Source organism: Microtus pennsylvanicus, chromosome 1, assembly GCF_037038515.1.
Source record: "Microtus pennsylvanicus isolate mMicPen1 chromosome 1, mMicPen1.hap1, whole genome shotgun sequence".
NCBI lineage: Eukaryota > Metazoa > Chordata > Mammalia > Rodentia > Cricetidae > Microtus > Microtus pennsylvanicus.
In genome coordinates this window covers 184,023,087-184,048,004 of record NC_134579.1, presented here as the reverse complement: position 1 = coordinate 184,048,004, position 24,918 = coordinate 184,023,087, and the positions used below count along the sequence as shown (strand labels likewise).

At 41.8% G+C, this 24,918-nt stretch overlaps 1 protein-coding gene across 3 annotated transcripts in view; it reads right to left on the bottom strand.

Moving 5' to 3' along the window:
- The window catches only part of Rspo3 (R-spondin 3), an 83,557-nt gene extending 76,595 nt beyond the window's left edge, over positions 1 to 6,962 (bottom strand). For all 3 annotated transcript variants that reach the window (XM_075946566.1, XM_075946551.1, XM_075946559.1), the window contains exon 1: positions 6,833 to 6,962. In XM_075946566.1, coding sequence (XP_075802681.1) covers positions 6,833 to 6,929 — 97 coding nt within the window. In that variant the 5' untranslated portion in view covers positions 6,930 to 6,962. The remainder of the gene's footprint in view (positions 1 to 6,832) is intronic.
- Between the last annotated feature and the right edge of the window lie 17,956 nt (positions 6,963 to 24,918).

The following is a 24,918-nucleotide window of genomic DNA, read 5'->3' as shown; positions in this document are numbered from 1 at the left end:
AAGCTCCTCAAACTAAAGATAGTTCAAAAGTAAAACGCATTTCTTACCAAACCTACTTGTCTCATTCTTGTCTTTGCTTGTGTCTATTATTTTTCTATTTACCAACATCTGAATCCTCATGCTCCTAAATTGATGCCAAATATGGTCTTGCTTCCTTTTCTTCTTCGTACTCAATTAAGTGCCAAGGGCTATTGATTTCATTCACATGAGTCATCTGCATTATTCTCCGTCTTCGTCGTGCAGTACCATAGTGTAGGCCTTTTGTCCTTAAATGTGGATCATCAGATGTGACTGTTTCTCACCTCCACAGGGCACATCTAAATGCTGCTGTGACAGGCAAACTCTGTCACATTCCTCCACTTGGCACTCTGAACGCACTCCCGAAATTGTATGTCTGAGGACAAGATGAACCTGCCTGGGTGTTCCTATTTAAGCCTTGGCTTTGTTTTCAGACAATACCTGAAGGATGCAGAATGTCATATGTGACCCACTCTCCAGCTTGAGCAATCACTTGGTTAATCTCTATAGCACGTCTTCTGGGTTAAATTTACTTACTACAAATAATGACTTTATTTGTTTGCTTTTTTTAAACCTAATAAACCTAGTTGAGTAAGATGAGTAATTTGGAAGAACTATTTAGCTCCCTGCTCATGAATTTTGTTTCACAAAAAAGATTAATAGTTGTTAAGATTATTGGATGGTGTAGACCTAAGTAATTTTTTAAAAATATGACTCAACCGTCTTATCTTGTCACAGAGATAATACTGTCTAATATGGTAACAAGGGTTTGTGTGGGTCATGTAAATGCTAGTGACCATGCTGGATCATGATTGGAGATCTTTAGCGCTCTTTCCACTCTTCCTAATTCCCATTGGGGATTTTCTTTTTTCAGGTGTCAATCTCTATCACAAACTTATGAAACTTGTTTGTTACCAAAACATTAAAGGTAAGATACAACACTATATAAAACAGTGCCTTGAAGAGTTAGGCAATATTTTTCATAAAATACAGACAGTTACAATTATGGATGTATATGATTGAACACGCTCTTTGGCACCACTAAACTGTTCTTTTTTTTATTTTCCAGAGAACTTTAGTGGTAGTAAATTGTTAGGTTCATCACGTGCAGACCTTACAATTAAGGCAGAGATGACCTTAGAAGATAAGAGGCACTGTCAGTGGATGTTTTGTGAATAAGCACTGTTCACATATGAAATGATTTCAGATATTTTATTTAAGTATTGCATTGATGAAATTTTTCAGATGAAAAAATGGGAATCTTAGCATTCAGTGACACCCAGACATTTAGCATTCTTGACAAACTATAACCCTTGATAATGGAACACTCCATTGTTTTTAGCGCTTCTTAATAAATATTAAAATTAGATTGCTACTAATGCTTCGGAATTAAAAGATGTGACTGGGCACATTAAACAAATAAAAATATCTCCAGTATCTTTCACAAATTCATATATATACTTTATGTATATTATTAAGCTTATTTGCAAAGTATTTCAAATCTACTAGTGGCTCAACAGATGGTAATTTCCAAGATGGTGTGTTCATTGCAATCTTTTAAAAATTGCAGCAATCTGTCTTATTTTCCCACAAAATCAAAAGCAAGACAGAATCCACCAAGTTATGAGTCAAGATACTTCAAATTATTGCTTTGGAAATAACACCAGTGTACAATATATTATAAGAAGGGACCACCCTCGCTAAGTCAAACATAATTCCAACCCATCATCATGACTGCCTCTTGCTGTATTCTCAGAACTTATAGATGTTTTCCTAATTGCAACCAAAGTTGATTTTTACATTTCATGAAACACAATATCCACTCTGGTGGCATTTCAGGAATTCAATGAAAGTTGAGAATGGTATTTTTTTTTTCTGAGTGGGAATAGGTGTATGAATCAGGGAAATGCTCAAGTTGAGTGCTTTAAAAGAAGATAAAGAGAAAAAAGTATTAAATTAGAATATCAGTAATAATTGTATTTTTTAAACTTCATTTTTGTAATTTCAAAGTAGTATTTTAATATTACTTTATAATGCTTTCTCATGAACGATTAAAAACACTATACATATTTTAAATGATTAGACATTTAACTGGAAAATATTTTAGACATTTAGTAGCAACGTAGAGATCCCGACCCAGATTCAAATAATCTAAAAGGATCAAATGTCTAATAAAGTCGTTTTGTAGTAATGTACCAAGGGTTTTCCTATAACAACTTGAAAATCAAATTTTACTGCATGTTGTAATTTCAGTTCATTGCTTTCTGGAGACCTAATTTGTAGAACATTAAAAACCATGGAACTCTTTAATGCAGAAATGGCTTAGTAAAGCCTATCTACTTACAAGCTTAACTACTGCTCATACTGCATGTTCAAAGAAATATCGAAATATTTGTGATACACGCTTTTTACTTGCTCTTACATTTTCAGTGCTTAGAGTGACATGGGCTAAAATGACAGTATTTCAAAATACCATTTTTCAGGTGCTTAGAACAATCTTTCTTCTGAAGCAGTAAACATGGATTTAAAATAGAGTAGCAACAAGTTATTTTGGGAAACAATCTTTCTAGTTCAAAGATGGTTCCCTTAGAACTGAAAAAGGTAAATGCATTTTTGTTTCTATTTTTGTGTAGCCACCACTTCCTAGGAAATTGAATTTATCTTTGATTTTCATTCATACCATATGATATGCCTTAGAAGCACTTTCTTCACCAGAGTTTGCTCATATCCCTGTCCAGCTATTTTTCTCAAAACTAAGGCATACAGGTGAAGAATGTAGTCCAGTGAGGAAAAACATGTATTGTTACCAACCTCCAAATGAAACACTCAAATTAACATTTTAAAATTTCAGTGTGTTCTTTCATCTGTCAATTTGTCTTCCAGGGCCAGCAGTAAAATCACCAAGAGTGCATCAGAACCTTACACTATAAGTCAGCATTTGCTACACTGTCCTAAGCGGTGATCAATATATTCCACTAAGTATATTATCAGTGTAATGATTTTTGTTCTATTCTTGCTTCTTTTTGATGTTCCTCTAAAGATTGTAGTAGCTGTGTTTTAATTGTGAGATATATAATGAATTTCTAAAACATGCGTGGTGTATAGTGTGGAACGCTAAGATGAAATAATAGATGCTCATATCCGAAGACCATGGTCCCTGATGGCCTGCTTCTGACAGTAACTCTCTGGGGGCAGTATCATCCTATAGAGCCCTTTGGAAAATCAACTCAATGTTGAGCAACTTTGGTGTGCAATATTTGACATTTGTCCACATTGTAGCAATACTTATCAAGATTATGCTATTTGAGCAGAATAGCTTGTTCTCTAAACATATTGGAAAAATGACAATCTGGAGATGATAAAGTTAATTGTTTTAATAGTCTGATAGCCTTTCTATGGCAGGGCCAGAACATAGCATAAATGATAAAGGGCAGAGAGATTCGTGGGAGAAGACGAACTTCATTCACTGACTCTCTGGCAGGCTTTTTGGGTTTTGGTTCTTAAACTCATTCTCTACAGAGGCAAGATCAATGTCAGCCAAGTGACAGTTCTTGTGAAATGTGATGCATTAGGAGGGAATTGCAATTGTTAGAATAAGATGATGCTTAGATTTTTATTAATATGCAAACCAAAATTAGAAGATTTTTTTTATACCAAACTTCAAAGGAAAAAGACTGCAAGGCTGGAAATGAGATTAAAGATGGAGTTTAGGTTTTGTAAATTCACATCCAGGATCCAAATCTGGGACTTGCTGCGAAAAAAAAAATCTTGCTGGATGGTAACTTCTTTTGAGTAAAGACTTTACATTTTATCCTGTATAGATTTATTTTGTCATCGCTGAGCACCATATATCAATCAAAATCAGTACAATTTCTGTTGTGTTTATTCGCCATAATTACATAGATATTTAAAAGTACAAGATATCTGTTTTAAAGCACTATGGGTTTTTTAAAGAGAAAATAGTAGTGCGTAATAATTAGGATTATTGGGGTTTTTTTTTTTTTGCCAAGTAGAGCTCAATAGAATACTGATTATTGTACAGAAACAGAGGAATATTTGCATAACTTTATTGGCTATTTCTGACAACAAATCATATTTGCTAAATATGAACATGACACTCCTTGCTAGTGAAGGCCTTTGGTACTAAAACATTCAAGAGACCACCACTTATAAAACTTTAGGAAATATTTTTAACCTTAATTTTCCACTTCCATCGTTAGTGATGTTGCTAAAAGTTTAATAAAATGAAGTTATTTATACAAGGCAAAAGCAAGACCCTTAATTGCTCACTTTAGTTGCCCTAGTGTGGAAGAAATAGGGGTGTCTGATCGGTTTTAAAATAATTTGACCACTGCTTTATTATTCATTATAGAAATTCCCAGTTACTCTTAAGGACATTTTTATTCAGCTACTTCAAAAAACATGATCCAGGTTAATTTATGAATGTGTGGCGTTAATTTCGAGTTTCTGGACATTGAACAAGGACATTTAAGCCTCTGATCCTTGCTCCAAAAAAAGTCATGCTGAACTAGCCAAATCTTTCTTCTGTCTACGTAGACGACGCAAGGGGTCGCCCCTCTACCAGGATTGCAGGAGCAACCAAGCTTCAACCGCAGACTCAAGTGCCGCCTCAGCAGCAGAGATGCCTGCAGGAACTCTTTTCCAGACTCCCATAGAATCACTGGAATTTCAGCTCCATTCCACCGATTTCCTCTTTCATCCCCTCAACACAACCAGAGGGCGCCTTTGACTTGGCCTTAGGAAGATCCAGGCAGAGAAGAGAGAGAGAGAGAGAGAGAGAGAGAGAGAGAGAGAGAGAGAGAGAGAGAGAGAGAGAGAGAAACTTTTCCTTTAGACTTCACCCATCACCCATCTAGTCCCAGCCCAGATGTGCGCACCCAGAGTTTCCCCAGCTCTGGTCCTCACTGGGGGAGATGAGAACGAACACACAGCAAACTTTCTTTGCTTTCTTTTGTTTCCTTCAGAAACAGCAGTGACCCAGCCAGAAACCCAGGTACCAGTCACACTAACGCACAGTGAGGATTCTGCTCCCAAGGGTGGGTGGCTGTCACTACCAGGTTGGAGTGGCCTATAAGCAATGTAGGGCAAGAAGCTGTGTGTCTCCTGAATTCGGTTTCCCCACTGGCCCTGAAACTCAGTGCTCAGTGGACCTAGCTTGCCTGGGTAGGTATGAGGAACTCTGAGCCCCAGGCTGCTGCTTCCGTGCGGCAGCAGAAGGGCCTGAGTGATAGACTGGGTGGGAGGGTTGCACAGAATACAAACCACTCAGAGGCCAAGAATAATAAATCGGATGCCCTGACATGTTTAGTTTAGGCCCTCCTGCGCAGAGACGCAATCCGAGAGGCAGTGGAGCCAGCTCGGACTCCAAGTCTCTGGCGCTCCCACCCAGCCACGATTTTTAAAGGCAATTTTCAGGTGAATCAAACTTTGTCTGGCCTGGGCTTTGCGGTACAAAGGGAGCTTTCAGGGGACCCTCACGTCCAGGGCCAGGGCAGAGACAAACAGAGAGGAGAGGCGATTAGTAAATTTTCACTCCACACAAGTGTTGTTGTGTCCAGAGAGTTGCAGGCGTTCCTGCCTCAAGGGTTTTTGCGGGCTGGACACTCGGGGCGAGATCTCATCGGGAGACCAGACAAGGTCGTGGGCTGACTAGCCAACCAGCCGGAATAGCTTTACAGAGTGATGTCAGTTAGTTCCCCTTACTAGCTAGCCCTGGGTTCCTGTGCCCTCTGCCAAGCCAGGGTCGTCCTTAACTCAGCGAAGGAACTCTTCTCATGGGCACCCACAGCAGAGCTGCGCACAGGGCCACCCGGGAACGAATAGAGGAGCCACCCTCGTATCTCTGCCCGAATCTCTGAAAGGTGCCCCTTTGCCTCTGATCAACTTTGGTGGAGGCTTCTCAGACGTCTCTATCTCATTCCAGAGAGAGCACCCTACCCAGCCGCTACAGAACACTCTTCTAGGTAGTTGGGTAAAGAGCAGTGAGGAGATGAGCTCAGGGGGAACCCCGTTCTCTGTGTGTCTGTCTCAGGGGACCCACTTGAAAGAGTCTGAGATGTCCACATCGCTCACGTGGGACAGGCAAGGCAAGAAGGTAACTGGAGTTCCAAACCTCCGGAGTTCCTCTCCATTCAGACCCCAGAGCGTGGGACATGGGGCAACTCCGCAAGCTGTCGTGGAAGCCCCAGCGCCCCCGCACCACTCTACTGCACTTGTGCGCACGTCGTGGAGAGAGCAGTAGCGCAGGCGCTAGCTCACTGCCTCCCTCCCCACAGACCCGCCCCAGGATGCTTGCCTTGACTACCAGAAAGCAGCCCGGGGAGGGGGGGAGGCAGCCAAAGCTCCCCTGAACCAGGCAGCAACTCGTGGTGTGCTGGTGTTGCGTTGGGCCAGTATCAAGCCACCCGAAGGCAGGACGGGCGACCCAGCTGCCTGGGGCTCTAGGCCTCCGTTGGAGTCTCCAAAGTAAAGCACACATCCCTAGAGCGAATCTAAGTAAGAAACAGAACATTTCCAGATCCCGAATTACAAGGGGGCGGGAGTCAAGCTAGCGCCTGGTGCACAGACCCCAGCTCTGGCTAGAGAAGGAGAGCCCATGCCCGAACTGTTATCTCCTATGAGAGGCGAAGGATGGAGGCAGGAAGGACTATTTCCTCTGGCAGCTGACTCTGGACAGGCAAGGAGACAGGTGAATGCGGTGGAAGGGAGGAAACGTTCAACACAAACCAAAACAACAACAACAATAACAATAATCAAAAGAAAATAAAACCCCTAAAGCAAACCCTGCACTTACTTCTTCGCTGGCGCCGTCCCCGGGAGGCGTTTTGGCTGCCGATGTATTCCATAAAGTTCAAAATGATAAAAAACCAAGAAATCAGTCGCAAGTGCATAGTAACCCAGTAATGTTTCTCTTCTTTCTCTCCTTTTTTCTTTTGACTGTTAGTTATATTAAATGTTTTTTTTAATATGCGCGTAGGTTTTAGGCGTGTCTATATGAAGCGCTGAAGAACCAGAGCAGCGGGACTTCTCCACTGAGATCCAACAGGCGTGCTGTGATGGCAAGCGAAACGGGGCGGGTGGGCAGGGAAACCAACAATTGCATTCTCAAATTGTCCGAACACAGCCGGCTGCTCCGAGGTGGCTGTCATCGCCGCGAGCGAAGGTTGCAGGAGCCTCCCGGCTGGCTGGCGGCAGGTTAGCCTCGGCTGCGCAGTGGCGGCGGCCGCGGGCGGGTTCCCGGCGAGCAGTGACCCCTGGGGCTCAGAGGCTGTGGCGGCTTCGGCAGTGGCTGGGACCCCGGGAGCGATGGGGAGCAGACGCCGTGGGTACTGCGGCCATGGCCAAGGGGCGCTGGAGAGACCCAAGCTGCTCTGGCGTTCCCAAGCAGGAGCCGCTCCAGTGTTGGGCAGGGCTGGAAGCACCCCATTTGGGAGGAGGGGGAGGGAGGGGGAGAGAGGGATGGCTGCGGGGGGCGGGGGGAGCTCGGGGGGCGGGGAAGGAAACTGCAACAACCCCGAGCGACCTCAATAACTTTCAATTTCAAGAGGGAAAGAGGGAGCTGGAAAAGTACAGGCGTTGCGATTTGGCAGAGGGACGGGAAGAGGCGCCTAAGGGGTCCCGGGTCTGTGCTGGAGCATCTCTGGACACTACAAGGACTGCTGGAGAAGGGGAGCGGGGTTGGGGGAGGCCCTCTGAGGGCTAATTCGGACCGGGTGAATTGGGTGCACTGGGGCTGAGTGCGCTGAGGTTTCTGATCCAGCTGTCCCAAGTACCCCAGGCCCCAAAGTTTCTGCTGTCCTTGGCCTCTGGGGCTCAACGTCCTAGACACCCAGTCCCTTGGCTTTCCAGAGACCCCTCCTCACTCCAGCAACCGGTCCAGGGCAACACGCCTCTCCTCTCTTCCACCAGGGTCCCTTGTTTCCTGGGTTTTCTGGTCACAGATTCCTCTCAAGCTCTCCTTAGCCTGTCTGCCTGTCTCGGTTTCTCTCTGCTGCTGTCTTCTTCAATGTCCCCCCCCCTTTTTTTTTCAAAGAAAGTAGCTGTGATCAGGTGTTGGGCAGGTGATCCTAAGGGGTGATTAGATGGGCTTTATCCTTCATTTTGAAGGTGATTTACCTGATCTCAAGGGGAGGACCCAGAGGTGTGTGCTTTGGGGACCTTCTGGATGGAAAAGCTATTGTGCTGAGGCTTTCTTCCAAACCCAGCCTTTGCTGTGGCTCCGGTAGATTCCTCCTCCCCCTGTATTCAGCTGGCCTGTTAGGCGCTCTCTCGTCTCCTAATGTTCTTGAGAGGATCTGTTGTACATTTTGGCTTCTCATCTGGGAGCCTGGGAATACTATGTGGAAAGACTGTCCCCATTTGGGGGGAGTTCAAAAAGGTCCATTTCTTGCTTCTGTTTCCAGCGCAAGTCGGGTGGGGGTGGAGGACTCATGGCAGTAGCAGGAAAAAACCAGGTTCTCAGGCCAACACAGCACTGGGGAGGAGACAGGGCTCTGAGGTGCTATCCACTGTTGAAGTCCTACGTCTTCCCCAGTAGCACAAACCCATACACTCTTCTGTCCTTCCTGGCATATTTTGTTGAAGGTTACAAACCTCAAGGCATTTTTAATGTAAACCTGCCCTGGGAGTACTTAATAGTATCCGAAAGGTTCTGCAGTGCAAGGCTTTGCGCAAGGCTGGATGGCAAGCAGACCACTTTGAAAACAAAGTGAGATGTGCAGGGTTGCCTTCCATTTATCTGCCCACAAATTAGAGGAGAAGCAAAGGTCATAGCCCCTACCTGTCCCATTTTGTAATCTTTCAAAACACCCCAGGTTACAGATCTCTGTAATCTTTTAACCTGTACCTTTCTTATATGTCCCAAAATTGGGACTGAAGAGATGAAATGGCCTGGATACTAAAGTCAGGGAACTTCAAACAGGCATTCTTCGCAAAGCTTTAAAATACAGCATCTGGGAGGCTGGTCTTTTCCTGCTAAGTCTTTATTAAATGTCCATTATTTTGCCTACTTGTATTGGAAATTTGAAAGCAGGCATAATATCCTGCAGGTTTGATAGATGAGAAAAGCAGTAATCCTGTCAAGAGTATGATTTTTTAAAACTTGTTTTTAAGAATTCCCATTTACCACACAGTTCCTATTTCTGCGGTAAAACCTGTTTTTCTGAGCATTCCACAAGTAGCAGGAGTTGCATGAGATACACACACACACACACACACACACACACACACACACACACACACACATTGCAGGGGGGGCAGGCACTCTGCATCAATTGTATAACATCTACCGGTAAATGACAGTTTATCACTCTGAACTGGAAAGTCACAGATGCCCACTCGATTCCAATAATGACTCTCTGGTGCAGAAGCCACTGTATTCCTCTGTGTCTGTCCCCATCAGCTTTTTGTTCTTTCTTGCTTAATACCCTAGATTCGGAATATCTGCACCATAAAATGTGGAGGATTTAGAAGCTATGGGAGGCCCCCTTTGAAGAGGACTCCAGAGACTGCCTTTCTAATCCAGGATACTTGAGCAGGACAAGATGAGATCGCAAAAGGCATATAAAAAAGCAATTTGGTGAAAAGTTCAGGGAACTTGGCATGCAGAAAGACACTCACTTCTCACCGTCTGCTCTGCAGACATATGTTCCTTAGGATGAGAAGAGGAATGGCAGCGTAAGTAAATAAACAAACCCAGTGAACTAAGGTTCTTGAGCCATCCCAGAAAAGAAGTGTTAGACTCAGTGGGCAGGAAAAGCTTGTCAAGGAACAAGCACCATTCAGAGGAAACATAAGGAAAACATTAAATAAATGGGGAGAGCATTCTTTCTTTCTTGACACTCGACTTTAGAATAACTTACTTTTTTTTCTTTTTGGTCCATGTTACCTTAGTATTAAATGTGTGTTTACTTGCCTGACTGAGTCTTACATTCCCTCAGCTGTCCCAGAAGCTTACAGAAGGCATGCCATGGACTATTTTGTGCAATAAAGTACCCATTTTTCCAATTCAGTAAAGAAAACAATGCTCGTAGAAATTGGCAGTACCTCTCAGAGCTCCAGACTAAAGCAAGTTAAAAGCCACGGGTGCAGCACAGAGTTTGAAATTTTCTTCTGATTTTACCATTTGTCAGATCAAACTGGGATTAAGAGTTGGAGACTCAGGGCAAGAGAATAGTATGGGTTTGGATAAACACAGGGAGATAAACATATCCAGAATCAGACTGTAATTTCTCATCTTTCCTCACTGCGTCCTCCGACTAGGCAATGACAACAGTAACAAGTTATTTTTATCCACTGCAGCAGTGGCACTTTAGGGAACAAAAATGATTGTTGTATTGTTGAACCCATACAGCAAATATGTGGAAGGGAGCTTGCCCCAGAAGAGAGAACAAACCTAAGAGTCTGGAGTGGGGGACAGCTCATAGTGATCGAGAGATGTTTGCCAAAGTTGGAAGTGACATCAGTCATTATAGCGCTGAACCGGTATGCAGATTCGGAAAATGCTCCCCTCTCTATTCACCCAGATCTAGATGCCTGTGAGTGATCAAATCCAAAAGGATACTTCTGGAAAGGTCTGTGTGACTAATGTGGCCAGAAGCAATCTCGGAAACATGGAGCCAATAGGTTATATAAAAGCCATTGGAATTAGTAGATGGAATCCACCCACTATTTTAGACAGAGATAGAATTATTTGATCAATTTAAGAAGCGATTCAATGGACTGTCGCATTAAGACAATGGGAAAATGACGACACGGAGTAGCTAGTGGGCTGTCTATCAACACTTTAGGGATGTTGCTCCTCCTAGATGAAGTCAGGGAACGTTTGTAAAATTGTGTTGAGCACTGTCCTGTGTGTTTTTATTTTAAAACTAATTTCTCTCATGACATCATTGAACTGAGTACTTAGCAGTATTCACTGCAAAGAATGTAACACCCCAGAAAATGCTGCTTGATTAAAGCATTTTATTGTCAGGAAACTGTGTGTTGTAAGAAGAAAGCACAGGTTTAGTAATTTGTACCATTGTGGGTCCTGGCTCTGCATTTTCATTGTGTTTATGTGTTTCTTCATTTGAAGGATGAAGAAATTCAATCAAGTGATTTCTAAAGACTCCGAATGCACCGAAAGTAATGACAATACCTTCCAAACAGAGAGACAGGCTTGCAATTCCAAATGTGGACGCTATTTCTAGCTGTATGACATCATAGTTAGCACTTACGGAGTTGTGTTTAATTGAATGGGTCCAGATTTAGAAATCTGCTTTCGAATGGATCCCTTTGCTGGAAATGGCCAGCCCTTTACAAGAATCCTAAATGACTCTGGTCTAGCAAAGCAAATCCAGGACTAGTTTAATCTGTCTCTGTAGACTTTGGGATCTCATTCGAGTGTACATCTTAAACTCTAATTTCTGGGCATTCTCTTAGGGGAAGCGGGGAAAGTGATTCCTACATCTCATGGAGACACTGATCCACTTCAGTTCGAGATTGCAAATCATACAGGAGGTAAAACAAACATGGGCTCTATTGAGCAGGTTTTTTTTTTTAATTTCATGCCACTTTATCTTTTCAGTGAAAAGAATAAAAAGCTTCATTTTTCCCCATTTGTGTGTTTTTTCATAAGGATGTTTATCTATGCTTCTTTTGTTCCTGGAGACTCTTCAGAAGGTTCACAATTAAGCCCGGGTGACCGTGCTCACACCTTCAGGCTGACAAACTGCTACGAAAGACATGAAAGTTTTGTGACCTCTGGAAGGCTATAGGAGAAGGGATGTTAATGAAAACAATTGCCCATTGCACTGGCATATTCCACCTCAAAACAGATCTCCAAGCTCTTAATTTCCAGGATGAGACTTTTGGGAAAAAACAAAAACAAAACAAAACAAACAAACAAACAAAAAAAACAAAGTCACATGTGACCAATCTTATGTAGAAAGTACCGTTAATATTTGACATTACCTCTAGATCTGATTTTGGTAGCACCTCTGTCTCTGAGGAAGTTGGCAGTGCTGGATGAAGTCACCAGAGCCCCTTCCCACTGGTTTCCAGTTCAATCGGTGCATGAGAGCAAAGATTGTTTCTGTCCTCTTCCTGCTCTGACATCCTTCTGGAAGTAGGTGTATCCCACGAGGCTGGGGCGTGCGTCTTTGAGGGGCAGCACCTTTCCCTAACTCAACCAGGTTTTTATACCATAAGGTTATATCCTCTCCTTACTCTTTGAATGCAGCTGTAGAAATAACTTCCGACTTTTCCTAATTTCTGGGTAATTTACTGTTTTCCATTGGTTTCTTTGGTTTTGTTAATGCTATCTAAAATCTGATTTAACAGTAACATTTTCTGGAGATCCCTCCTGAGCCCCTTAAGTGTCACAAACTTGTCAAAGCCAGGACTTGAAACTGGGTTGTCTCATTAAAAACACTGACACTCGTACCATTTTATCCTGCCTCTCCAGAAAAACACATGCGTATTAAAACTGAGCTAGTTGGGCATAGTGGCACACACATTAACTTCAGCACAGCAGAGGCAGAAGCTGGTAGATGTCTATGAATTTGAGGCTAGCCTAAATTTGAGTTTCTGGATTACGGCAGGTGGAAGGGAAATTCTTTGTGGTCACAAATAGTCAAGCGACAGACACCAGAGCAATGTCATGGGTTCAATCGGTGTGAATTTACCAGAATCACAATGGCAATAGCAAAGCAAAGTTCATGTTCAAAATTACAGCCAGGCAATGGGAAACAAGGGGACAAACAGGAAAAGAAAGAGCAAAGCAGCCAGGAAACAGCCGCAGCAAAAGTGAAAGCTGACTCTGGTTTCCAGGCATGTTTTCAGTAAGGCACTCTTTATTTATTTTTTTCCTGCTAGGTTAACAATATCTCCATAACTGACTAAGGGTAGTTTATGTAAAAGGACTGACAGCTGTCAATCAGTCAGCTACTCATCTCACACACAGTTGTCGGGTGTCTCCTGTAAGTGACTCCATTTATTCACGGAAGTAGAGCCTCTGAGCGCCATCTTTCAGGCAAGAGTGTGGAAGGGCTGACTTTAAGGGGCTTCTGTGTCTCCGACCGAAAGCCACGTCAGAGTTTATGATGAGTTCAGCAGCGCACAGAGGACATGAAGCTGTGTGCTCAGGGAAGTTTAGGAAACCTATTCTTAGAGTAGGAGTTACCTTTAGCGGCAGAACAACAGCTGTTCCACCTACATTTATCCTCCTTTTATCCATTTGTTACTGTCACGTATGTACGTAGCTACTTTGGTTCAACTGGTTATTTTTCTTATTTCTTTTTCTACATCGATTGAACATATGGTAGTTACCATCTAGGACCTCGTGACACACAACCGAAAGGAATAGGACCCTGTCCTAATTGAAGTTGCCCTCAATGAGGGAGGCAGACAGATAAATGATTAAGCTTTCTAGGTGATAAGTGCTAGGTGATAAGACTCTGCTCTGGGAAGAAAAAAAAGTCGCCTGGGAACTTCTACGGATGATGCAGTGTTTGGCGTATGGATGATGAAACCTACTGTAGATAAGGACCTCTTCCTTCCTCTGCTTTAGACTGATTCAGTGGTGGAGAGAAAGCACTTATGCCCCCCTTGTTTTATGGCAGTCAGTGGCTGCGGTTGGCTGCCTGCTCGCTAGGGAGGCAGCCACACCCCACTGGTGTCATCCGCCCTCCTCCAGCGATTCACTGTGTTATGTTGACTGTGTGGGAGGACTGTTAATGGCTGATGCCTGGTGTTGGGGTCTATGTAGGTTAATGATTTGACCAGTTTACTGTAGCCGTGGGCAGGGTCCTATCAGGTGAGAAAGATGACATTTCATCCCTCATATTTCCTAGAAGTGTTTGAAGGAATTTAGGGTATTTGCAAACAAATGGATGATGGCGTCTCGACCTAACTGCTCCTGTTTATATTTTCCACTCCTCTACACGACTTCTCTTGATACTTGCAACATGGTTTTCCCAGACAGAGCTTTGTACATCCATTATCAAAAGTCTGGCCGCCAAGCCTCATCCATTTGGCTTTCCAGCCTTGTTCATGCCAGACGTTCCAGGCTTTGCGGTTCCATCCTTGCTCTTGTTAGTAGTAAGGATTGGCTAACCCTTCCAGTCCTCCTTTCTTTTCTTCTATATAACCCTTTCTCTCGAGGACCTCATTCTGATTTCTCATTGGCCGGTAAGAAGTGTCCATTATGGAGACCAAAGTTGCTGTTTTGTTGGATGATGTTCTTCATGTTAGTCCACCCACCACCTCCCCGTACTTGCTGGGTACCATTCTGTGCTTATCAGAAGAATTGACTCACTAGTATTTAGCAAGAAGAGAGGAAATGAAGACTTTCTTCCCAGGGAGGCTTGTGTCAGTCATACATTGCTGAACAACAAACTATACCCATGAAGAGTGACCTAAAATGCAAGCTATTCATGGTTTCCCACAATCTTGTGGGTGAATTAGCCACCCACTGACCTCCCATGGTTTGTCATGCACAGCATCAGCTTACAAGTCACTGGAAAAAGGAACAGGGCAGACCTCTCCTACCAGGTATTTCTTCATTTTCAGAATACAATGCTCTTTTAGTTCTTCTAATAATGGGAGGAGAGAAGTTTCAGAGGAAGTCCTCTAATGTCTGTTCTATTATATTTTGGTTTTGGCCCAAGCAAGTTATGGGGCCAGTCTAAATTCCAAGGTTCACTCAGTAGACCCAAACATTTGATGGGCTGAGCTGCAAAAAACTGTTGGCTATCTTTAATACAGAGCTATTAAACATACTAATCTCTGCTTAAGGTCAAGTTTTCAAATATTTTTGACCAATCATAAAATTTGGCATTGAGCAAACAGAAGTTTATTACACACTCTATCTGACCACTTATAGAGTACTTTCAGAGTCTAGATTAGGTCTTACTCGGTTGAGTTTTGGTTCTATTCTCGAGACCTTAGTTATGCAGAGTCTAACTTTGTGTTTTAGGTTTCCAAGTAAAAGGAACTATGGCTTGGAACTCAAAGGGAGTTCGGAGCAGTCTTAACATTGGGTAAAGTTGTAAAGGTTTCCCCCGCAGAATTTTAGCATGTGATTCCAGTTTTCTCTGGTTTTCTTGGGTAGGTAAATGTGATAGCCAAGGCCCCTTGTGGAAAGGATCCCTGTATAAATATCTTGCCAGACATACTTCCTTTTGTTTACTAAAAGTCAATGTCAAAACTTAACATGGTACTGCATAGTTAACTGCAGATTATATTCCCTAACCTTGAGACTTAGTCAAACAAAGAAGGATCACTTTCTCTACAATATAGATTTATCTTTAGGGTTTAAGAAAGGAGACAAGGGAAGCAATGTCTTTACTCACTCACTACTTGATACTTTGACTTACTTGAGAGTCATTTGTTACTTTTGGATGAATGTCTGGTGAAGGTCATTACTGTGATATTAATATTCAATGTTTGTATTGTTTACTGTTCTAAAGGCAGTGGAACCTGGTGGAATGGAACCTAAAAATGAGGTGAACTAACATGCCAAGTAATAATTAACTTTATTCAGAGCATCAGACAATTTATACCCTGGGCACCACATGTTTTCCTACTCTCTGGATTCTGATCAGTTGAGATTTTCTGTAATGGTTTCTGGCTTGGGAAAGGATCGAGGGAGGAAAGGAAAAGGGAAGACAATGTAATTATATTTTAATTTTAAAAAACACCCAAAACATTTTCTCCTTAAAATTTCCTAGTCTCAAGTATTTTGTTATAGAAAATAGGTTAAGATAAATAGTTCTATAGCCTTTTCCACTTGTGTATTAAAACATAACTCCAAATAATACTCACAAAGGTGAGTTCTTTTGTGGGGAGGCAATTAAGTCATGAGAATGCTACCTTTACTACTTGAGTTAGTGCCTTACAGAAAGTCTAGATAGCTTCTTTGTCCCTTTAACTATGTGAGGACTGAGCCAGAAAGTACCATCTTGTCATCCTCATCTTGGAAACTGAGAGAACACCATTAGCACAAGCGAACCATGCGGACTCCTTGGTTTTGGACATTCCATCCTCTGTAACTGCTGGTTGTTAACGCAGAAAATAATAACTATTCAAAATGCAGAGAGTAAGTGACAATAGAAGACTCAGCACAAATAGGACACTGCTATCATTGTCCTTCGCCACTACAGTTCAGGGATTTTGGGAACAGGAGGTAGCAAGAATAAGACACTGAGGTTAGGGTGGATGGGTGCAGGATAGTGTCTTCTTGACAAAACAGGGCCACTACACTCATAAAGTACAGTATATGTGGCTGCCTGAAGAAGACCTATACAAAATCAAGGTAGTCAGTATTCTATAAAAGAAGAAGGAAGCTCAAGAGCCCTCACTTCTGGATAAGGAGCTATTGAGTAGTTGAGGAGGGAAAGTCAATTTCCTCTAAGGATGTGTCCTCTAGAAACTTAACCATGCTCCTGTGGATGGCTCAAAACTCATGAGTATGTAGACAGCACAATGAACTCTATAGGTTATCAAAAATTAGCCAAAGTAGAGAGAGAGTCTATTTAGAATATGAATATGGGAGGAATTACATGGTATGGAATAATCTTTATACACTGGGAATAGGTATTATTCTCATTTGTTAATAAAGAGCTGACTGGCCTACACCTGGGCAGGAAAAGATTGGGCAGGGGAGACAGAGGAGGAGGACACCGGCAAGAAGAGGGTGGGAGTCTCAGGAGTTTCAAGATAAACATGCTGTACTGAGATAAGGTACCAAGACACGTGGTAGAATGTGGATATAAGTATGGGTTAATGAAAGTCGTAAAAAATAGTAACAAGCTTATGCTATTGGCAGAGCTTTTATAATTAATAATATGTCTCTGTGTGGCTTTTTGAAGTGGGCTGGTAGGACAGTGCTGACCAGTGGTCCTGATGAAAAATTTCACCTACATCTACTGGGAAAAAATGTAAGCAAATAGGATTTTTTAGAAAGCACTGTATGAATTTTCAAAGAATAAAAAAGTATAATAAAAATAGGTTAACCATCCTGAAGTATTTGGTTATAAAAGAAAGAACAGACACATCATATATTTATATACAGGTCCAGACTAGCTTCTCATAAATAAGTCCTTGAGGATTTTTCTCCCAAATAATTATAAGAATAATTTACATTATTTTCTTTTCTTCTATGTGAGGGGATGTATGTTTGTTTTTTATAACTAAAATCACTTGTAGTTATGATATGTGTCATTTGAAAAGCAAGAAGTCCTGTGAAACTTAAGGGCAAGTGCATCATTAATACAGCATGTCCTTCTGAAAAGATCCTTGACTTGGTGTGGGAGGAGGGGGCCTAACTTATGCCAAGCATTATCAGATGTATTTGAGAAATACGTCTAATAGGAAATTTAAATAACTACCATGTAAAGGCAAAAAGTAAGGCAAGAAACAGGAATTCTTCAAGAAAAAGTGTAGGTATAATTTAGTGGGAAAGCACGGGCACAGTGCATCTGAGGCCTTTGGTTTGGTTATCAGTTTCTTCTCTTTTATTAAAAAGTATTCACCAAGAAGCAACTTAACAAAGGAAAGGAGGGTTTATTTGGGTTTACAACTGAGGAGATACAGTTCTTCATGGAAGAGAAGGCATGGTAGATGGGATTGGTCTCATGGTGTTATCAGTTAGGATGTAGAGAATTGGACATGAAGTTATAAACAATTACCTCCTGCCCCTAGGAACCCATTTTCTTCACTGAGGCCCTGACTTCTAAAAGTTCTACATCCTTCCCAAAATAGAGCCAGCAGAGACCGAGTGTTAAATGTATGAGCCAAGCCCCCAGGGTGAATATTAGGAGTTAGGTAGAGGGGTGGGGTAGAAGAAAGCATTTCACTTTCTTGTTTCTTTATTTTAGAGACAGGATTTCTCTCTAACAGCCCAAGCTGTCCTGGGACTAGGTCTGTAGACTCCTCACAGAGATTTGATGGGGATTCCACTTTGTATGCTGTGAATACCGTTGCCTAAAAAAGAATCTGTTTCAGCCAGTGGCTCAGCAGAGTAGAGCTACATAGGAAAAATGAAACTGAATATTGGGAGAAAATAGTTGTGGTCAGTGAGAAGCCATGTAACCCTGCCTGCCGGAGACAGATGCCAGAACTTTACCCGGTAAGCCACAGCCTCATAGTAATACACAGATTAATGGAGATGGCTTAATTTAAGATATGAGTTACCTGGAAATACGCTTAAGCTATTGGCCAAACAGTACTGCAAATAATATAGTTTCTGTGTGGTTATTTAGTGTCTGAGCAGCTGGGAACAAACAAGCGGTCTTCCAACAACAGAGATCTGCCTGCCCCTGCCTGCTGAATGCATTTCACTTTTCCAACAGGCAGATGAGTGGTTCAAAGGTGAACGTTGGTTTTTAGAGTTGACTGTGTGTGAAGCATTAATAAAAAGAAAGCACCCTTGCAGTTTTAGTGAACTCTTATAACCATGGGTAAAGAATAGCAAGCAAATCACTCAGCCAATTGTTTTAAAGATAATTAAAAATCCTCAGATGAAGATCTGCCTGATGGTGTGTCTCACGAGACTGGAAAGGACCGCTAAGACTTTGAAGATTAGAAGTAGTGCACACTCCTGAACACTAAGATACAAAACTAAGAGCATTATAGCATTTTTGTATCTTAACCATTTCTTTCTAAAATTATCAAAATTGCTACTATAGTTTATATTTGTTAGTAATGATTACCTAAAATTATTTTTATCTTCTGTGACCAGTTTCTAAATGGATGCTAGAGGGAACCTTCAAATAAGGATGCAGTTATGCTTAACTGGATACTAATATCTATATTACATGTTAATTTAAGGATGGCCCCAGCTACCGAAAAAGACTTTACCTAATAATCTTGAAATAGGTGTATTTTCATTTCCTAAAAATTATATTGTCCTATAATTGCTCTTTCTGTTGAGTTATACTGTTTATCCTTTGAACAGGAGGGCAAGTGTAACCCAGACTATGGTGTCATTATTTTGATTTCAGTTTCAAAGCGCCTTTTTGTGGATATCTAGTAATAATAGTTTTCACCATGAATTTCTTTAGTGATTTCTATAGTCACATATTATACATTCATATATACATATGTATACACACACAACACACACACATATAGATAGATAAATATGGACAGACTACGTTGTCTAAATATGCAATTTCACTGAACAACACAGGGCAATGAAAATTTAGGAATTCAAAGATATCCTTGTTAGAGGAGAGAAGGAGAGAATGATTTGAGATCTGGAGGGAGAGAGCAGAATGTAGAACAAAGAAGACAGATCCAAGTCTCTTGACATTTGATCCTTTGTGTTTACTTTCTCTCAGGAGTCAGGAATTGCTGTGTCCACGAGGAACTTGGAACCAGAGGTCAGAAGACGCTCTGATACTTACTCCTGTGCTCTTGGGAATTGGTAGAGTTTTCAGCCAAAGGGTTTCTAGAGGCCAGATCCATCTTATTTACATGAAAATGTTAGAAGAAGTGGCATAGGGGCTCTCCCTGTTACAGTGGCCTGAGAGCATTATTGGACTCCATAGAGCCTGTGAGCACAATGCTGCTTCTGGAACACTGTTTTCTGGACCGGTAGAGTTCACATTTTCTGCCACTTCCTTAGGCCTTGGGCATAAATTGGGAAGAAATGAGAACAAAACTGACATTAGTTCCTTAAAGAAACACATGTGGGGAGCCAGGATTGAATCTACTACATTCTATCTTTAGTGATTCCGTGGTCTTGGCAACACATAGTAAGCTGTCATCAGATAGAGTCCCAGAATGGGCAAAGCATGGGTGAGAAACATAGTTATGTGGTCATTGAACTGCTATTTCCCTTGCTAGATCTGGAGTCCGTCATTCAGAATATCCAGCACATAAAAGTCAAGATGTGTGCAGAATGTCAGTAAATAACACGTTAAAAATACGGAAATGGCAACTTAAAGAATAAATTCCCATTGACAAATGGGGAAGAATGACTGAAAGGTAGAGCTGTTGAGTTCTTTGAAATAAAATAAATCCACTGTTGCTAAATTGTCAGGGATTAAAATGTTCAATGATGTATTGTCTTTTATGTCTAGCATGCTTTTTGTTTTGCTATTGCTTTTATTGGTTGCTATTCTCGCTATGTTTTGAGATTGCATATCCTATAGCCAAGGCTAGCCATGAACTCCCCTATAGCCAAGGCTAGCCATGAACTGATTCTCCTGTCTCACTTTTGCCATCACTAAGCTCTGAGAGTATAGACTTGTGCTACCACAGCTAGCCTGTCTATTATTAAATAATTGTTTTATGTCGTCTTGCGGTTTTCATCACTATAATGAAATACTGGAAAGAGGCTAACTTTTTATAAAGACCAGAGGTTTATACAGCTTATAGCATCAGTTTGACACATGGCTGGAACATGCAAAAGGGAGAGTCTTACCCTGAGAGTGATTCAAGGACTAGGTTTGGTCTTCTAACAACTTCCTGTTACTATTTAGGGAGCACCGAGGCCCCAGGATGACTACTATAATCGCCCCCAAAGACAGCTCCCAGTGAGCTAAAGATCTCCCAACATCTCTCACCTCTTAAAGCCTGGGTGATCCCCAGGAACAAAACAAGTGACAAGGTAAGTTCAGATGCAAGTGCTTCAGAGAACATACGGACTCCTGGAGAGAGAAATGAATATAAACTTTCCCACTTGACGGGCATTTCAGTCTGGTGTACACCCCCTTCCTTCGGATCAGTGGTTTTCAATCTGTAGGTCAAAGCCCCTTTGAGAGACGAAGAACCCTTTCACAAGGGTCACCTAAGACTATTGGAAAACACAGATATTTACATTATAATTCATAACAGTAGCAAAATTACAGTTATGAAGTAGCAATGAAAATAATTTTATGGTTGGGGTCATCACAACATGAGGAACTGCATTAAAGGGTTGCAGCGTTAGGAAGGTTGAGAACCAGTGCTCTGAATGCTATGTTATTGATAAACTCTCAGGATCCCATATTACCACGTCTACAGGGGCTCTCTCATCTTTTCTATGGGGGCACTGTGCAGGACTCCTGTTAACTTGTAGGAACTGGAGGACAAAGAAAACATGCTTGGAGTCTGAACCAAGAGGCCAGAGGGCCCGGCGATTTTAATGGGCTTGTGGTGAGAGAAACTTGGTTCTCTTGTAGAATGTTTCCAAAAGAAAATGAAGTTAATTTCCCTTGAATGGCAGATTGTGCCAGCATAAGGCTTCTCTGGAGAGCTGAAATTTCCAATTGAGCCAGGTACAGTGAGTCAGCACTGGGAAGTCTATGAGTTTGAGGTCAGCCTGGTCTATACAGCAAGTTCCAGGAGAGTTAGGATTGCGGAGTGAGACTGTCTAGCACTGGAAGTATTGGAGGAGACCATCTAGGCATCAAACTCTGTCATCTTATTTTTAATATGTGCCCTGATCCCTGAAAGATTACGGGATTCTCTTGACACGCTCCTGGCAAGGTTAAGTCTCTTTGCAGCTAGAATGCTGCTCATTACACTGGGCTTCTGAACGCTGTTCAGTCATCCTGTGTACCATCACTCTCTTGCTTTACAAGTTTCCATCCTTGTCCTGCATCTCTGGTGTTCGAGAGCTCCCTCCTCAAGCAACTCATCTGTCTGTTCCCATTGCTCTGACCTTTCTATGCTACAGGGCTACTCTGACAAGGCCCCTGGTTCCCATTCTCCTTCCAAACTGAGATCTCTTCATACACTTTAAAACAGGACTTTGTCAGTTTTCGTGGGGCCAACACTTTAATTCTAGTTCTACTTCTTTCTTTCTTTCTTTCTTTCTTTCTTTCTTTCTTTCTTTCTTTCTTTCTTTCTTCCTTTCTTTACTGCCTTTCATACCCTCTTGATTTGTAAAGCCTCTGATCAGGTGACTTCTGGATATAATTGAGAGAAGACAGTATTTTTGCATGCAGCTTAGTGACTAAAGGCTGTATTTGTTTTTATAACTAAGAAAATCCATATGAATTTATTTCACAAACAGGCTCTGTTTTTATTCTTCAGCTGAACTTAATAAAAAATAGCCTACTCGAAAAAATTAGGCATTGTGTTTATGTATTATTTATTTTTGCATTGCTAAATTTATTCATTTATTTTTAAATTACTGTGATGAATAAAACTCACTTGGATTCTGCTTCTACACTGTCCACCAGTGAGCAAGCTGAGGGCTTAGTAAGAAGAGAGTAAGCATAAAAATATTAATAGTGAGAATGACACCAAGACAGAAATAACACAGGTTTATAACTTATTAATGAAGAAGGCTTTAGAAGTATATTAATAAATACATTATTATGTATCAATTTTTTAAGACTGAAAAAGGGTTTCTTCAACTATAGAAAAATGAGCAGAATTAAGTCAGGGTCATTAAGATGGCCATCTTGGAATCCTTGAATAGTAAATTAGTTTCTGAACCAAATGAAGTCTAAATCTGATGATAGTTTTGGCAAAGAGCAGTTCAGGTATTGAATATTACTTTTCAAAAGAAGACTTGCATAACAGTTCTTCCTGTCTCCTCCAAAATCAACTCAGGAGCCACTCTCTGTACAGGACTCTTGAGAAAGTTCCTCAGTTTCTGAGAGCACATAACCCAAGCTTTGAGTGAGGACCCATGACTTGTCATTGTAATTATACCCATTTACCTGCTTTGGAGGTTTGCGGGTCATCTTCTACTTTCTCCTCTGTACTGTGCTTTTTATTCATCTTCAGAGTCTACAACTTACTCCTAAATGTGTGTGTGTGTGTGTGTGTGTGTGTGTGTGTGTGTGTGTGTAGAAGGGATGGAGGGTGAAGGAGACAGTACCTTCCATTGTGGCTCAATTCTCAAGCTCTCTGTTTAATAAGTTTTAGAGATGGTCCAAAGATAAGCAGGACCAATAACAACTGAAAACTTCTTAGAGCCATGGACTCTCAGGCTCTCCCTTGGTTCTGCTTACCAGTAATTTCAGTCTTTTCCACAGGGTTTGTATGAGACTTAAAATGAAAGAACCCATGTCCTGACATATCACCACCCAAGAACACAGAAAAACACGAAGAATGAATTCTATTTCAACATGGTTAAATCAGAGCTGGTGAATGGTGAACAGGTGTCTGTATGATTCACACAATGCTCAGGAGATCCCATTGTGCCCCACGGTTAGGACTCCCTGCTCTACTCGGGCTCCAATGAACCTAAAGGCAAGAGACACTTAACCCCCTTGTTAAATGAAAAAGGAAAAAGGAAAATTCAGATTCCATGTTGCTGCAAGCACTGAACCCGTAGTCTGAATTTTCACAGAAAGCTCTTGTGTGTATCTAGCATGCATCTCAGGTTGTTTCAATCTGCTGCTCTTGAAGGGGGCATCTTGGCCTTTGTCCTCACAGCCTTCTTCAGGTGACAAAAGGTGAAGAGGACAACATGCAAAGTAGAGAAGGTGAGATGCGATAAAGATTCTGAAATCTGATAGGCAGGGGCATCTGAAGAGGTGGGGCTCCAATCAGCTAAGCCATTAGCTCATTATCAAGAATCCCTGAGACACCCAGGGAAGCTAAGAATTCCAGGGGCTTTCCTTGTTTGGAAAAGAACTGCTTTAAAATAGTCTTACTAGAATGAGTAGCTAAGTCTTATGACTTAATATGAAGGGAGAGAGAAGCCATTCTTCAGACCATGGATGCTATCCTTTAAGTTTATTTCATTTTTATGTGATTGTCAGAACAAGGACCAGCCACTCCAAGAGCATACAGTTTCTTTACACGACATAAAAGCAACACATGTCTAGGGAATTTAATTACTGTGTTTGTTCAATAGATCTGCCCCTTGCCACAGAAGACCCAGTTAGTTGTATGGATCATTCTTGGTAAAATCTTGTTGCCACTCAAGAATTCGTTCAAGAGCAAACCCTGATGAACAGAAATATTTCTATGATTCCTTTAGAGTGGGAGGAGTATCTCAAGCATCTCCGGACAAAAGTATGTGGACCGCTTGGTGAGGTGTTACAGACAATTATAGTGGGAGGAGCAGCATGCATCTCAAGCATCTCTATACAAAAGTATGTGGACCGCCTGGTGAGGTGTTACTGACAATTATAGTGGGAGGAGCAGCATGCATCTCAAGCATCTCTATACAAAAGTATGTGGACCACCTGGTAAGGTGTTACAGACAGATGACACTAAAGAGTAGAACATCTGAAAGGTTTATTTATTGATTTATTTTCCATGGGGAGGAGGTCAGGGCTTGCATGTGCAACCAGTAAACAGCAACAAGGAGCACAGATGAGTGTGAAATGAAAGGCTTGGGCAGGGACTGATGAGCGGGTGTCCAGGGCTCCAACTGCCTATGGATAGCCTCGGAGCTCCCCTCCAAACCCACGTCTGTAGGAAACATGGGGCTCTCTACTATCTCACATCCTGTTCTCAGGTGTAGCTTTGGTGGTTATTTAACTCCTGGATCTTACAGGAAAGAAATGGTAATCCCTGGCTTCCCCTGGTGCTAAACTTAAAGGAGCTCCCAGTTCCAATGAGTGAGCTTATCTAGTCTGACTATCTAGAGAAGCTACAAGACCTGAAGATAATTTGCCTTTGTGAGAAGCAGCCAAACTGAACATTTGGCTGATAACTCCTGTTAGGCCTTCCCCTTCTAGCGAGGGCGTGTGATTTCCCAACAAAGGCAGCAGAGTTGCAAAACAGCAGGACTTTGCTACAGTTAGTAATTAATGAGGTGCTAAAAGTGCCAGAGCAGAGGCTCCCAGACTCAGTGTGTGACTCAAAGGGCTAAGAAGCACCCAGGCTTTCAAACAAGTGTCAGTTAAATAAACAGAGAGTCAAGTGAGTCCACTCTGTGGAATGGGAGATGGTCCACTGTTATCAGGAAACATCACAAGACTGTGTAATACAATATTAGAA